The following is a 12315-nucleotide window of genomic DNA, read 5'->3' as shown; positions in this document are numbered from 1 at the left end:
ATAATATGTATACGACGACGATCAAAATAAAAACATATAAACTTACCACTTTTTCAATACTCAATATTCCCTTCCGGATGTTTTTATAAGGAAATGTAATAAAGATAATTGTTCAACTGTAAACTAAAGACAGTCTGTCTCAGCATCAAGGTACAACATAAGTCTGATATTTTTCAGGCACGACATGATTTTCTTTTATAGGCTTACTTCCATGGTTTCCTCTCCGTTTACACATGTATACGGTACAGTGATTATGGCATGCTCCGACCTGCACCTGGTTGTGCGCAGCACGTTAACGTAGTGTTGGACCATCGTTTACACATGTGCACGGTACACTGATCAAGGTATGCTACTGCACCTGGTCGAAGAGCATAATATGTTGATGTAGATCTGGATGAAAAACTCGTTTCAAATCGTACCATAATAGACAGCATTTATAAGATAATATCTACTCCATTTTCTATTGCATTTCTGAAATAACCGGTAGTCATTGACTTGCTTTTGTCATTGTTGTAATTTGTTTATTATTAAAAATGTTTAGCATTTCGATTGTAACATACATTGATAATATTGCAAGGTAACTTTTCTGAACAACCCAATCAAGTAATGGACTTATTTGCAAGGTAACTTTTCTGAACAACCCAATCAAGTAATGGGCTTATTTGAGATACATGTTTCGGAAAGGAGAGGACTTTGGCACGGTCATTATTTTTTCTCGTTGCGCTCATAAACACATAATATTGTGTCAGACAGCTTCCAGAAATCTAGATTATCTCTAAAAAGCCAATTTTACCCACTTTCTTTAATGACTAGTTCGCATGCGCAATCGAAATATGGACATATAATATCTTGAAACCCATCATACAAAAGCTGCCTCGTGAAAATCGAGCTCGCAATTTATCTAAGAAATTCCACACATATTGCAGTACGCTAAGAATGCGCACGTTTTGTTACCAAACTAATTTACCGAATTACGGAAAAAAAGTTTATCGAGCGGTAAACTAGATATAAAAAAATTAAAAACAGTATAAACCAAAACATACACAATGTTTCTTAATAATCCCAATTTTATTAAAAAAGCTACTAAGAATATCTAAGTATAGAAATTCCTAATATAAAAATATCAAACAATCTCAGCTAGGCTCCAAATACAGCGTTCAAGAATATAACCACTAAGTACGTACATCAAGGTTTTGGAAAATTGTAATTTTATGATAATTTCGAAATAAAAAAAATAACTAAGAGGCAGAAAAATTACGTACAATTTTACACATAAAATGTATAAATTATTCGATGTTTTAAGCAAATGATATCTTGTGATACATATTAAAGTCAATAAACATTTTTGCTTTCTAACCAACATATTGAACTATTTTCTAATTATTATGTACCAATCTACCGTACTTCAACATATATTGTGAAATCGTATTGTTTACTACATTTTTATTTGTTTTCTAAAATCTACCAGTATATAATTAGTATACAATTAATAACTAGTCTGGGAACTTAAAACGTCCCGATTGTATTGATATTTTTAGTTGACCAAAGCAACTTCGTCTTTGCAGATGTTACGTTGTTTCACTCCTGTCACCAGACGGTTAAGCATCATCAGCAGACCTATAATGACGATGATGAGAGCGCCAAGTGAGATGCCCATTACCCAGTGGACGTAGTTAGATTCCTCATGAAGGTCGTCTAAGTCAGATGTCAGATTTTCTCGAGTCGTGACTGCAACAACAAAAACGTTTTAGTTGGTGATTTAAAAATTAAAATGAGCAAATTGTCCACACTACACAAACAACACATACCGAAACAATGAATCTTAAGACACGAGTTTTATGAATAAAACCTAATAATGTTTCCTCTACAGGAACCATGTCAGAGGCACACTATATTATCGACTACACCTGCCCATTTCAAGAACAATGGTTAAAAGAGATGCCACGTGATAGGAAATCGGATGTCAGAAGAAATCATCTACGTCACCTATTTTGGTAAACTTTGCAAATTATATTACTCATCTATCGGAAGGGACGTTTTGTTGGTCATTATAATTATTCATATCATAATTATGTCTAATAAATATTACAATATAAAGTATAGGAATGTCACTAAAATATTTTTGTCGCCATGTATTTTTAGCTTGTTTATGCGCATGATCACATGTTTCTGGGCATGCGTAGAATGATGTTTTAGTAGCTGCGTATTCGAGTGTGGAACGTCGTAAAAACAAAATGCTTTTAACGGGTTTTCTAACATGTAGTTAAGACCGTTTGATTAGATTGATTTGTTATCAAATCAACAAATAAACATACCATCCATACAGTTTGTTCCAGTCCAACCTGCTGCACACTCGCACATAAAATACTCCTGATCGTCATGGTTGAATGCGTGACATGTTGCGCCATTGGCACAAGGATTAGGGGCACAGACACTGAAGTATGTTGGAAATTCTGAAAAAATATATTTATTGTTAACAGAAGCATACTCTGGAAATTAATGATATTAGAAAAACTACCGTGTAATAGTAACATAAACGATAGGACAACAAACCATTACCTTCGTCAATGCTCTTAACATCTCTACGTCGTCTTCCGCTTGTTGCTGAGAACAAAAATAAAAATAATTTTATCTGTTATAGTATTTTAATTATTGGAAATATTTGAGTCACTACAACTCGCTACAAGCTATTTAAAAACTACAAACAATCACCACTAAAGTAATGTAAAATAGACACATAGGCGGTGTATTGTTAGTAACAAAATGTATACACGTGTAATATAAATGCAATATTAATAATGTATTAAATAATTAAACAAGACAATCACAGGAATGTATTGTGTTACCAACACATGTCATATTTCCAATGTATTCTATGTTTCACCATTTTTGTTAACATATAGATACTGTAAATAAATAATGTGAATAATTTAATAATGAGGATGATTTAATGATAGCGATTACAAATAAGCACAAACAATAATAAAATAATGTTTAGCAAAATGAATACTGTGTATGAAAAAATCTATTTGATTGATGTACGATTTATTTCTACTTTTTTTAACCTGTGCAGAGCAACAATTCATTTTATCAAAGCGATGGGCACACACAAAGAGATGGTAATATATTTGGCAACTGAAAAAGAGAAGCGCTAATCAAAAAATGAGATATATAATAACAAAAGCATCATTTTACGTTTAAACAAAAAACAAATATTTGTTTACAGAAACATAAACAATGGCTTAAAACACAACACAAACATAAATATATTAAATAAATTATGTAAAATATTTAAAGTGTAATTCAGCTTTTATAGAACTTCAATAAGATGCTCCCATTTAAACATAACGGTAAACGAATGAAAAACTTAATTTTTTTACATAACTACAATACAATCAGCGTTTTCCTAAGTTTATTTGTATTACGTAAATTAAATTATTAATTGTTATTAGCTCCTTCAGAATAAGTATAGCTTCGCCTTTAAACCTTTCAATTTATAAATTAATCTTCTTTGTACTTGGAGAATAAACAAATCAATTTATTTAATTAATGTTGTTGTTTAAAATAGAGCAGTCAATTTTTCAACTCGTGAAATATTCTCACCATCCAACTCATAAACATTCATTATTTTTGTATAAATATGATTTATATCAATATCCTTTGAACTTTTATTTTTTCAAATCGTATTGTGGTAGGATGACGTATTTAAATCGATTTTCTGAATAATGATTTTAAGGCTAGCTCCCACCCCTACAAATAGGCCTAGGCCTACATATTGTTTTCCACAAAATAATATTTTGGTATAATTTGAACAATTTAGATAATTATTATACTATCTACCTGAAAAAAAACTTTTAAGTATGTAAAAATATATTTAAAAATAAAAAATTTAACAAAATGATATAAATTTAAACCATTTTTGTTCTCGAATATTTTTCCCAACAAATCAACAGAATAACCTAATGTTTTTATGTTTTAAAAAATTATGAATATATCTTCAATTATTCCTATGCTACGCTGATTTTGTATAATTAATATCAAGTGCTTTTCATAATGACTATAGTAACAGAGGAAATGGTCAAATTTGTAGTAGATTGTTTGTTAAAAAGTAGATATGCAAATTAAATGACATTTGACTTAAAATTTCACCTAAAATGACTTACTGGAAAACATTTTATTTTACTTTGATTGATGATATAACCAACATGGAAGAAATAAATCATATTAGAAACCCTATACCATAATATTTATTTTGTTTCCATTCAGGGGTAGAGCCTTGAGTGTAACTTTATATTGTGCCATAACCTAAGAAATAACAACAACAAACAAAATACTATGCTAAAATGTGTCTACTACTGTATAAAACAGAGCATGCGTTAAACAAAAAAAACACATTACCCATGCAAATAAAACTGACTGTAGTAAAAAAGCATTCTTGGCCAGCAGGACAGGGGTTGCTGTCGCAAGGATTGTCTAAGAAGGAAAACAACAGCGAAATCATTATTGTTATTCTAAACTACAAAACAGCCTATTCACGGTATTTTCGAGATTTATACACAATTCTCAAGGGTAAATTTCTATGACATTTCTAGCCAAAATGTCATGACATGTTCCATGACAGTTCAATAAAATAGCATAATTATTTTCTTCATCTTATTCCATAACTTTTAAAGAAAGCCACATTTTCCGTGATTGGAAAATATTTTAGTCCATGATTTTGAAGGCTTTTGTTGACCTGTATAGTGGTGGTAAAAGTTAAATTGATTGATTGATTTTCTGTCTATTACCCACTGAGGCAGTAGATACAACACGAGTAATATACACCATATCGCTTAGAGATAACATACCTGTGTCTCCTACTGTTTCACAGTTCGTTCCACTGAAACCTGTACTACACATACAGGTATATGAAGTTCCAGAAGATGTACACATACCGCCATTCAAACATGGACTAGGATTACAAAGACCTGTGTCTGATATTTCAAAATAAGATTTAAAACATCCAATTCTTAATCAATGTTAATTAATCAAAAAAGAAACACTTGTACAAATGTGTAAAACAAAATAATATACAAGAGTTTACAACTTTTAACTTTGTAAATATCAAATCTATAAAAAAAATCTTGATTAAGTTTTAAAAAAATGTATTTTTTCTATGTTAATCATTTTTTTAAATGTTTTTTCCTGGACTTTGCACAAGCCCCTTAGTGCGCTCTAGAAATCGGCATTATTATTATTATTGTTATTATTATTATAATTTCCTTCTAGTACAGACTTCAAATACAATGTATTTTCAAGAATAAAATTACCTTGGACTTTATTGTTTTATTACCGGGGGATTCGATTATATTTCTAGAAAAAGGGGGTGGGGGATAGAAGTCCAGACCTACAGTGAAGATACTGAAGAGAAGATTGATTTTGGCCTGGACGTGAGATGCATGCTAACTATATGTAAATTTGAGCAGAAATTGTCATGAGTTGGTCTATACTAGCAATTTTGCTGGTGTTGAACACTACAAACTTCGCTGATATATGGCTTCAAGTAAGTAGTAATTGATCAATTTGGAAACTCCAGTGCCTACTTGTCAAAAGGTACCAGTAAACATGTAAGAAGATTCTAGTAAAACAACTCTTATTAAACATATAACAACCTGAGTTTGAATACGTTTTAAGAATTGTTTTTCTTTACAAAAAGAAAGAAAAATAGGTTTTATCTTTATATAGTGTATTGTGCATATGAATTCAGTCTGTGGCTTGAGGCATCAAGGTAATCAAACAGGACGCTGATCTCGACTTGCCAAGACAGGTTATCGTAACTTTGATCTGCGGTTTGGCTTCGACGATTTTTTTTTAATTGTTTGTACCGTTAAATTTCATTTTGACAATAAAATGAATAATTATGTGTATACTCACTGTATTGTTATTTCCATTATTAAATTTTGAACTAGAATTATTTATTTATCTAATCTGTTATGTGAAAATCATTTATGATTAATGTGATGTGATATAAAATAACAATGAAAAACAATAACTAAAACAGTGTAGGTAAACAATATAATCTTGATTGTTGTGACAATCATTTGTGAAATATGATGCAATATTTTTCAAAAAGGAATAGGGTAAATATATTGTGTCTTTAATTTTCTGGTGTTTAGTAAAACAGTGCCATCAAAATATGACCAGTGTAGGTAACCATACACTCTTGTTTGTCTTGGATTCTCTCTCTTATTTACAAGTTATATTAGATAATAGATAGATAATATAATATAATAAGATATAATATAAAGATAATTTAATTGTATAATTACTGCTAAGGGTTTCACAGTTAGTTCCTATGTATGAAGCTGGACAACTGCAAATGTAAGCTGTTCCAGACAACTCGCATGTCCCTTCGTTTTGACATGGATTTGGATTGCATGCGTTAGAAGATACTAAAAGAAAAAAGAATAGAAAGTAAAGATTACACAACTGTTAAGTGTTTTCCTAAAGTCAAGATAGTATGATTGTGCTTGAATTGAAAAACTGATTAACTGTTAACATTAAATAAACAAATTCAATTTGTTTAGAGCTACTTCAGAATAATGTTAATTTTACTACCTACAAAAAAAAAACATTTTAGAAAGGGTTAATTGTGTCAAGATACTTATTGAAAGCAATCTTAAATCAAACAATTATGAAATAAATGTATAGAAATCTAACCTAGAGTTTCACATCGTGTTCCAGTGTATCCAGTCGGGCAAGTACACGTATATGATGTTCCAAAGTCATTACATCCTCCTCCATTGAAACATGGTCCACTGCTACATGGGCTGCTAGAAACTATTTAAACAAACAAAAATACTTATTCATACATATTATTATTTCATTCATTCCAGGCAATGCTGCCTGCCTTTATTTTATCTTTAAGCCACGGGCCCATAGATTCATAATTATTACAGTGCCGTTGTTTCTCTCTTATTTAGCCTACACAAATCGTAACATGTGCGATATTGAAATTAGAATTTTAGAAAACCAAGCTTGAAGATTCAACAGCAGTTTGATGAAGCTAAGATTACGAATACATTAATTGAAGAGTTACAATTGTTGACGCGTTTCTTATTACATCTTAAACTAGAAACTCTTCTAAATCTAACCTAGAGTTTCACAACGTGTTCCAGTGTATCCAGTCGGGCAAGTACACGTATATGATGTTCCAAAGTCATTACATCCTCCTCCATTGAAACATGGTCCACTGCTACATGGGCTGCTAGAAACTATTTAAAAAAAAGCAAAAATACTTATTCATACATATTATTATTTCATTCATTCCAGGCAATGCTGCCTGCCTTTATTTTATCTTTAAGCCACGGGCCCATAGATTCATAATTATTACAGTGCCGTTGTTTCTCTCTTATTTAGCCTACAAAAATCGTAACATGTGCAATATTGAAATTAGAATTTTAGAAAACCAAGCTTGAAGATTCAACAGCAGTTTGATGAAGCTAAGATTACGAATACGTTAATTGAATAGTTACAATTGTTGATGCGTTTCTTATTACATCTTAAACTAGAAACTCTTCTAAATCTAACCTATAGTTTCACAACGTGTTCCAGTGTATCCAGTCGGGCAAGTACACGTATATGATGTTCCAAAGTCATTACATCCTCCTCCATTGATACATGGTCCACTGCTACATGGGCTGCTAGAAACTATTTTTAAAAAAACAAAAATACTTATTCATACATATTATTATTTCATTCATTCCAGGCAATGCTGCCTGCCTTTATTGTATCTTTAGGCCACGGGCCCATAGATTCATAATTATTACAGTGACATTGTTTCTCTCTTATTTAACGATACAAATAGATACTTTGACAGGTTAACGTAAACATTTACGTCTGTTAGTAACTTATAATAACATTGAATAAGAGGGATTACGCCAATAATAAAGACTCATCAATGTTTCCCTTTGTGCCTTATAAGAAAAACGTGATACTCGTCTTCTATTTGTTGCACATATGATATAGATTCAAGGAATTATCATTTACTCTAACATTTACATTTCAGTTGTGTGATGTGAAGTCCTTGTTTGTAACTATTGAAAGGAAAGTTGAAGAATAAAATATGAAGATAAATGATTGATCATTAAAAAGAATAGTGTGTAAAGAAATTAAAAATTGTTCCCAGCAGAAATGTGATCAATTTATAACAACGTAGCCTACAAAAATACAACGATGAGGACCTCCATAGAAGCCATAGATTACAGTCTTTACAGTAGTCAAGACATCAAAAGTAAAAATCGATCAATTTCTTTATATTATTCTTTTATATATGTACAGTACGGTACTGTGTGGTGAGGTTTTTACAATATAAATACTGTCAATATCTGTTCCAACTATAAAAATCAAATAAATAAAAACAATATATAACTTATTGTTTACATGGAGGTAATCAAGCGTCATAATAATGTAATTATAACAACTTCGAATGTGACAAAACTATTTTGTAATGAAAAACAAGGTTATATCTATATCTACCAAATGTTTGACATCGATCTCCGATGTAATTGGTGGTACATGTACAGTACTTAAGCACTGGCATTGATGTGCTGTGCAACTGACTGTGATACATGTTGTTACAAGTTGCAGAGTTAAGACATGGGCTAGAATTTGCTTCCAATGTACACACATCCATTGATGGTACTTGACCTAAAAAATTGTATTACATTAGTTATATATATATTAATTATTATATATTTATATTAAATTCAAGTTATTTATCGGCTTTCAATTTGGGAAATCATGATATTTCATTCATTCATCTCTTATATTTCGAATAGTAGGCCTACATCCATATAACAATAACATAGAAAACAGAGGAATTAAAATCAACCAGAAAATTAACATCTTCCACAATCACAAACCCAAACGTGTTGCACCAACGCTGAAGTTTGAATTGTGGAAGTTAATTTAATTATTTTGCGCACTTACCAAGACATTTAAAAAATATCTCCTCTCTCAATAATCTGTCTTCCATATTGTTATTTGAATCGATTTTTTATCAAATAAAAAAATAATGAAAATTAATTTTAAAAATACATACTGAGAGTAAACTGGCAAAAAGGGCCTGTGTAACCAGTCACACACTTGCATGAGTATTGGTCAGATGGTGCTAGAGATGAACCTTGATTGTAGCTGTTGTAACATGTAGAGCTTGCCAGACATCTGTTGTTCGAACAAGCATCAAAAGATGGAGTGGATGCTACAGTATTGGAAAGATGAAACGTTAAAGGCTACGAGGTAAAGGTTAATTAGGATTTGTATAGATGCTTTTAAAATGTTATAAGATGAGTACAATATTTACATTACTATTCGGTCGTTAGGTAGGTACTGGAGGTAGGTAGGTAAGTAGCCAAATCTATATAAACAAACTAAAGAATGACCATTTCCTCTCTTTCATGACTCGTACAATCAATATCCCGTGAGTTTAACACCAATGTAGATATTATTGCATTGCAATATAAAATGTACATTTGAATAACAAAACAAACAATTGTTTTCGTAGTAGGTTCACTTACATAATAATGTTCCGCAATTGGTTCCTCCGTATCCAGATGTACACACACAAATGTAGGAATTGAAAATGTCGAAACATGTGGCACCATTGAGACATGGTGAGTTACTACATGCTAGGCTAGCTAAATTAATAAACAAAATAATAATGTCAATATAATAATTTGTTGAGACAAAATATCATCTTTCTGTACTTCCTTTATAGAATCGATTTTCCTCTTCTCATTCTAATCATAGTCTAACTCTGTTATGAATATTTTATGTATGTCAGGTCATAACAGAAAACTAAGTAGAAAGTTCTGTATAAATATAAATTTCTCATTAATACTTGCATAAATGAACTATTAGTATACATTTCCATAAAAAACCATGCAACAGTAATTACAACACAAACATATTATTAACAATTAAGCAATAAATATTTTTAAGAAACATAATTTTGCTGTAATAGTATATTGGGCATCATTTCAATAAACTTTTTTTAGATTCCTAAAGCTAAAGCAAAACAAAATACATTGTTATTTATTATGTGATGCCAGGTTTAACATTTCTATTTATAAATACAAACATTGCAAGCATTAATTATAAGCCAATTCCAAAATTGGAATAGAGGAAAACATTATAATTTTATTATAGAGAATGTTATTTTTCTCCTTATTTTTTTATTATTAAATTACTTAGAAATAAACAAAGGTCAGTTCATTTGCCATCATGGTAAATGGCATAAAATGTAATTAAAATGTGGGTAAGACCGAATAAAACAAATGGTGTCCATGATTTGTTAAAATTTGAGATGGGTTGGTCCAACAAAACAAGATTAGTTAGTGAGCATGTCAAAATTATTCTACTGCAGTTACTACAGTAGTAACTTTGGTTTATTATGTAACATGTTTATGCAATTGTTTAGCCAGCTGTTTTGAGTAATCAAAACGCTGTTTATTATAGAACCAGACTAACATTATACGTTATTGCACAAAACAAAATGTATTTACTACAGTAGAACAATTTGAACAAGATTCATTAGTAACAAATTACCGTCACAGTTATCGCCAGTAAATGGTGAAACACATTGGCATGTGTAACCCAGTGATCCTCCTTCAGTACATGTCCCACCATTGAGACATGGATTGTTGCTACAGGAGCCAATGACTGCACACAAACATGAAATTCAACATACCAAAAAGCTTGTAATATTAGTAAACAACGAAAAGCAAATTACAGACAGGTCTGTAAACTATGAAACAAAACAACTGATTTGTTATCTATCTATTATAATATACTAGGTGAGGTGTTTGGCCTACTCTGACGTAGTGTTGTACTTTATGCTAAGTACATTAAGAAAACGTACGCAAGTAATTCTCGAACCAATGACTTCCAGAACACTATACCTTTAGACTACTGGACTCCCGCGGTGGCTAGAGGTTAGATTCAAGCCCAACTAAGCAGCAGTTACTGCACTGACGCAGAGCTACTTTACAATTACCACCCTATAATAATATACTTATTTCATAAAAGAATCCTAATTGTGTATTTATTAATTTGTTTTTTATTGCTTTTTCAAGTTCTAAATTTTTTTCGAAAATGGTTTGTTGTTTGTAAAGGAGTGTATTACTTCGCATGAAAAAGAGTTGAGATTTCTGTCATTTTATCAATTAATTATACAACATTTAAAAGGGTATGTTTTAAATACACATTAAAAATAAATTAATAATACCATTACAAAAATATTACAAATGAAAGGTTAGGAAACCACAACCCATCATTAAACTGTTCTACCTGGTATGCATCTACAAATTACTTACCAATGCATTAACATTTTTGAAATAAAACGTGTACATAGAAGGGTTGGATTTTTTCCAGAACAACTACATACATGTATCATTTTTGCAACTCTATCCACAATTTAGTTTGACAACATTCACACACATACATACTTTCAATTTCTATTGCTTTACACAAATTTATAGTATATAACAATAACAGAAGCAAAGACGCACATACTCACAAACATATATATATCAGTACATAATTAGAAACACTAAAATATAAATAAAACGAGATGAGTAAAGAAAGAATATAGGATGTAAGAAAAATGATTTAATGTCCAAGATAATCTCAAAGCTCTACCAACGACACACCATTGGAATGGCCCAAATAATCGTATCTTCAAAAACTCTCATTCTCAGAAAAGTTGGACCTTTAGGATGACTGTAGAAGAACATGTTTGTATTAGGAGAGTTGACAGTTGACAATCTTGTCACTATACTTAGTAACAAAAAAAAGTCCTTGATTTATCTTGTAGTCATAACTTACCAGTTTCACATCGTGTTCCTGTATAACCTGATGGGCACGTACAGAGGTATCCAGTTGAAGTGTCGGAGCACACTCCATTGTTTAGACAAGGGAAAGATAAACATGCAGCTGTTGTAACCACTGAATTGTAAAAGACATATAAAAGACAAACATGACAATGTAAAACAGCTTATGAAACTTTGGAATAGATGATAAAATAGATAACATGACAAAAGTAACATATTTTGACTACTACAAATTGTTAAGTTTTTGTTGTAAAATTCTGTAATCAAAGAGTAGTCCTATTCCTACAGAAAGTGTTCATTAGTAAACTTACCGGTTTCACATCGTGTTCCTGTGTAACCAGATGCGCACGTACAGAAGTATCCATTGGTGTTAGTAATTGAACAAGCGCCACCATTTAGACAAGGGAAAGATGAACATGCTGTTGTTGCTGGAAAATGTTGGAAG

The 12315-nt window shown here is 31.0% G+C and overlaps 1 protein-coding gene across 10 annotated transcripts in view; it reads right to left on the bottom strand.

Moving 5' to 3' along the window:
* Positions 1–1049: 1049 nt before the first annotated feature.
* LOC140056158 (uncharacterized) overlaps positions 1050–12315 on the bottom strand; it is a 56354-nt gene continuing 45088 nt past the window's right edge. For 7 of the 10 annotated variants that reach the window (XM_072101436.1, XM_072101442.1, XM_072101439.1 and 4 more), the window contains 15 exons: positions 12182–12298; positions 11866–11985; positions 10588–10701; positions 9558–9677; positions 9083–9241; positions 8518–8688; positions 7570–7689; positions 7134–7253; positions 6700–6819; positions 6309–6431; positions 4848–4973; positions 4399–4473; positions 2560–2604; positions 2316–2453; positions 1050–1728 (listed from right to left, as the gene is read on the bottom strand). In XM_072101436.1, the coding sequence (XP_071957537.1) occupies positions 1535–1728; positions 2316–2453; positions 2560–2604; positions 4399–4473; positions 4848–4973; positions 6309–6431; positions 6700–6819; positions 7134–7253; positions 7570–7689; positions 8518–8688; positions 9083–9241; positions 9558–9677; positions 10588–10701; positions 11866–11985; positions 12182–12298 (1862 nt within the window). In that variant the 3' untranslated portion in view covers positions 1050–1534. The remainder of the gene's footprint in view (positions 1729–2315; positions 2454–2559; positions 2605–4398; positions 4474–4847; positions 4974–6308; positions 6432–6699; positions 6820–7133; positions 7254–7569; positions 7690–8517; positions 8689–9082; positions 9242–9557; positions 9678–10587; positions 10702–11865; positions 11986–12181; positions 12299–12315) is intronic. The other 3 variants (XM_072101438.1, XM_072101443.1, XM_072101444.1) reach the window with 3 other exon arrangements.

The sequence above is a fragment of the Antedon mediterranea genome, chromosome 8 (genome assembly GCF_964355755.1).
Source record: "Antedon mediterranea chromosome 8, ecAntMedi1.1, whole genome shotgun sequence".
Classification (NCBI taxonomy): Eukaryota; Metazoa; Echinodermata; class Crinoidea; order Comatulida; family Antedonidae; genus Antedon; species Antedon mediterranea.
The sequence above is the reverse complement of the archived record's forward strand: the minus strand, read 5'-3'. Positions and strand labels throughout refer to the sequence as shown.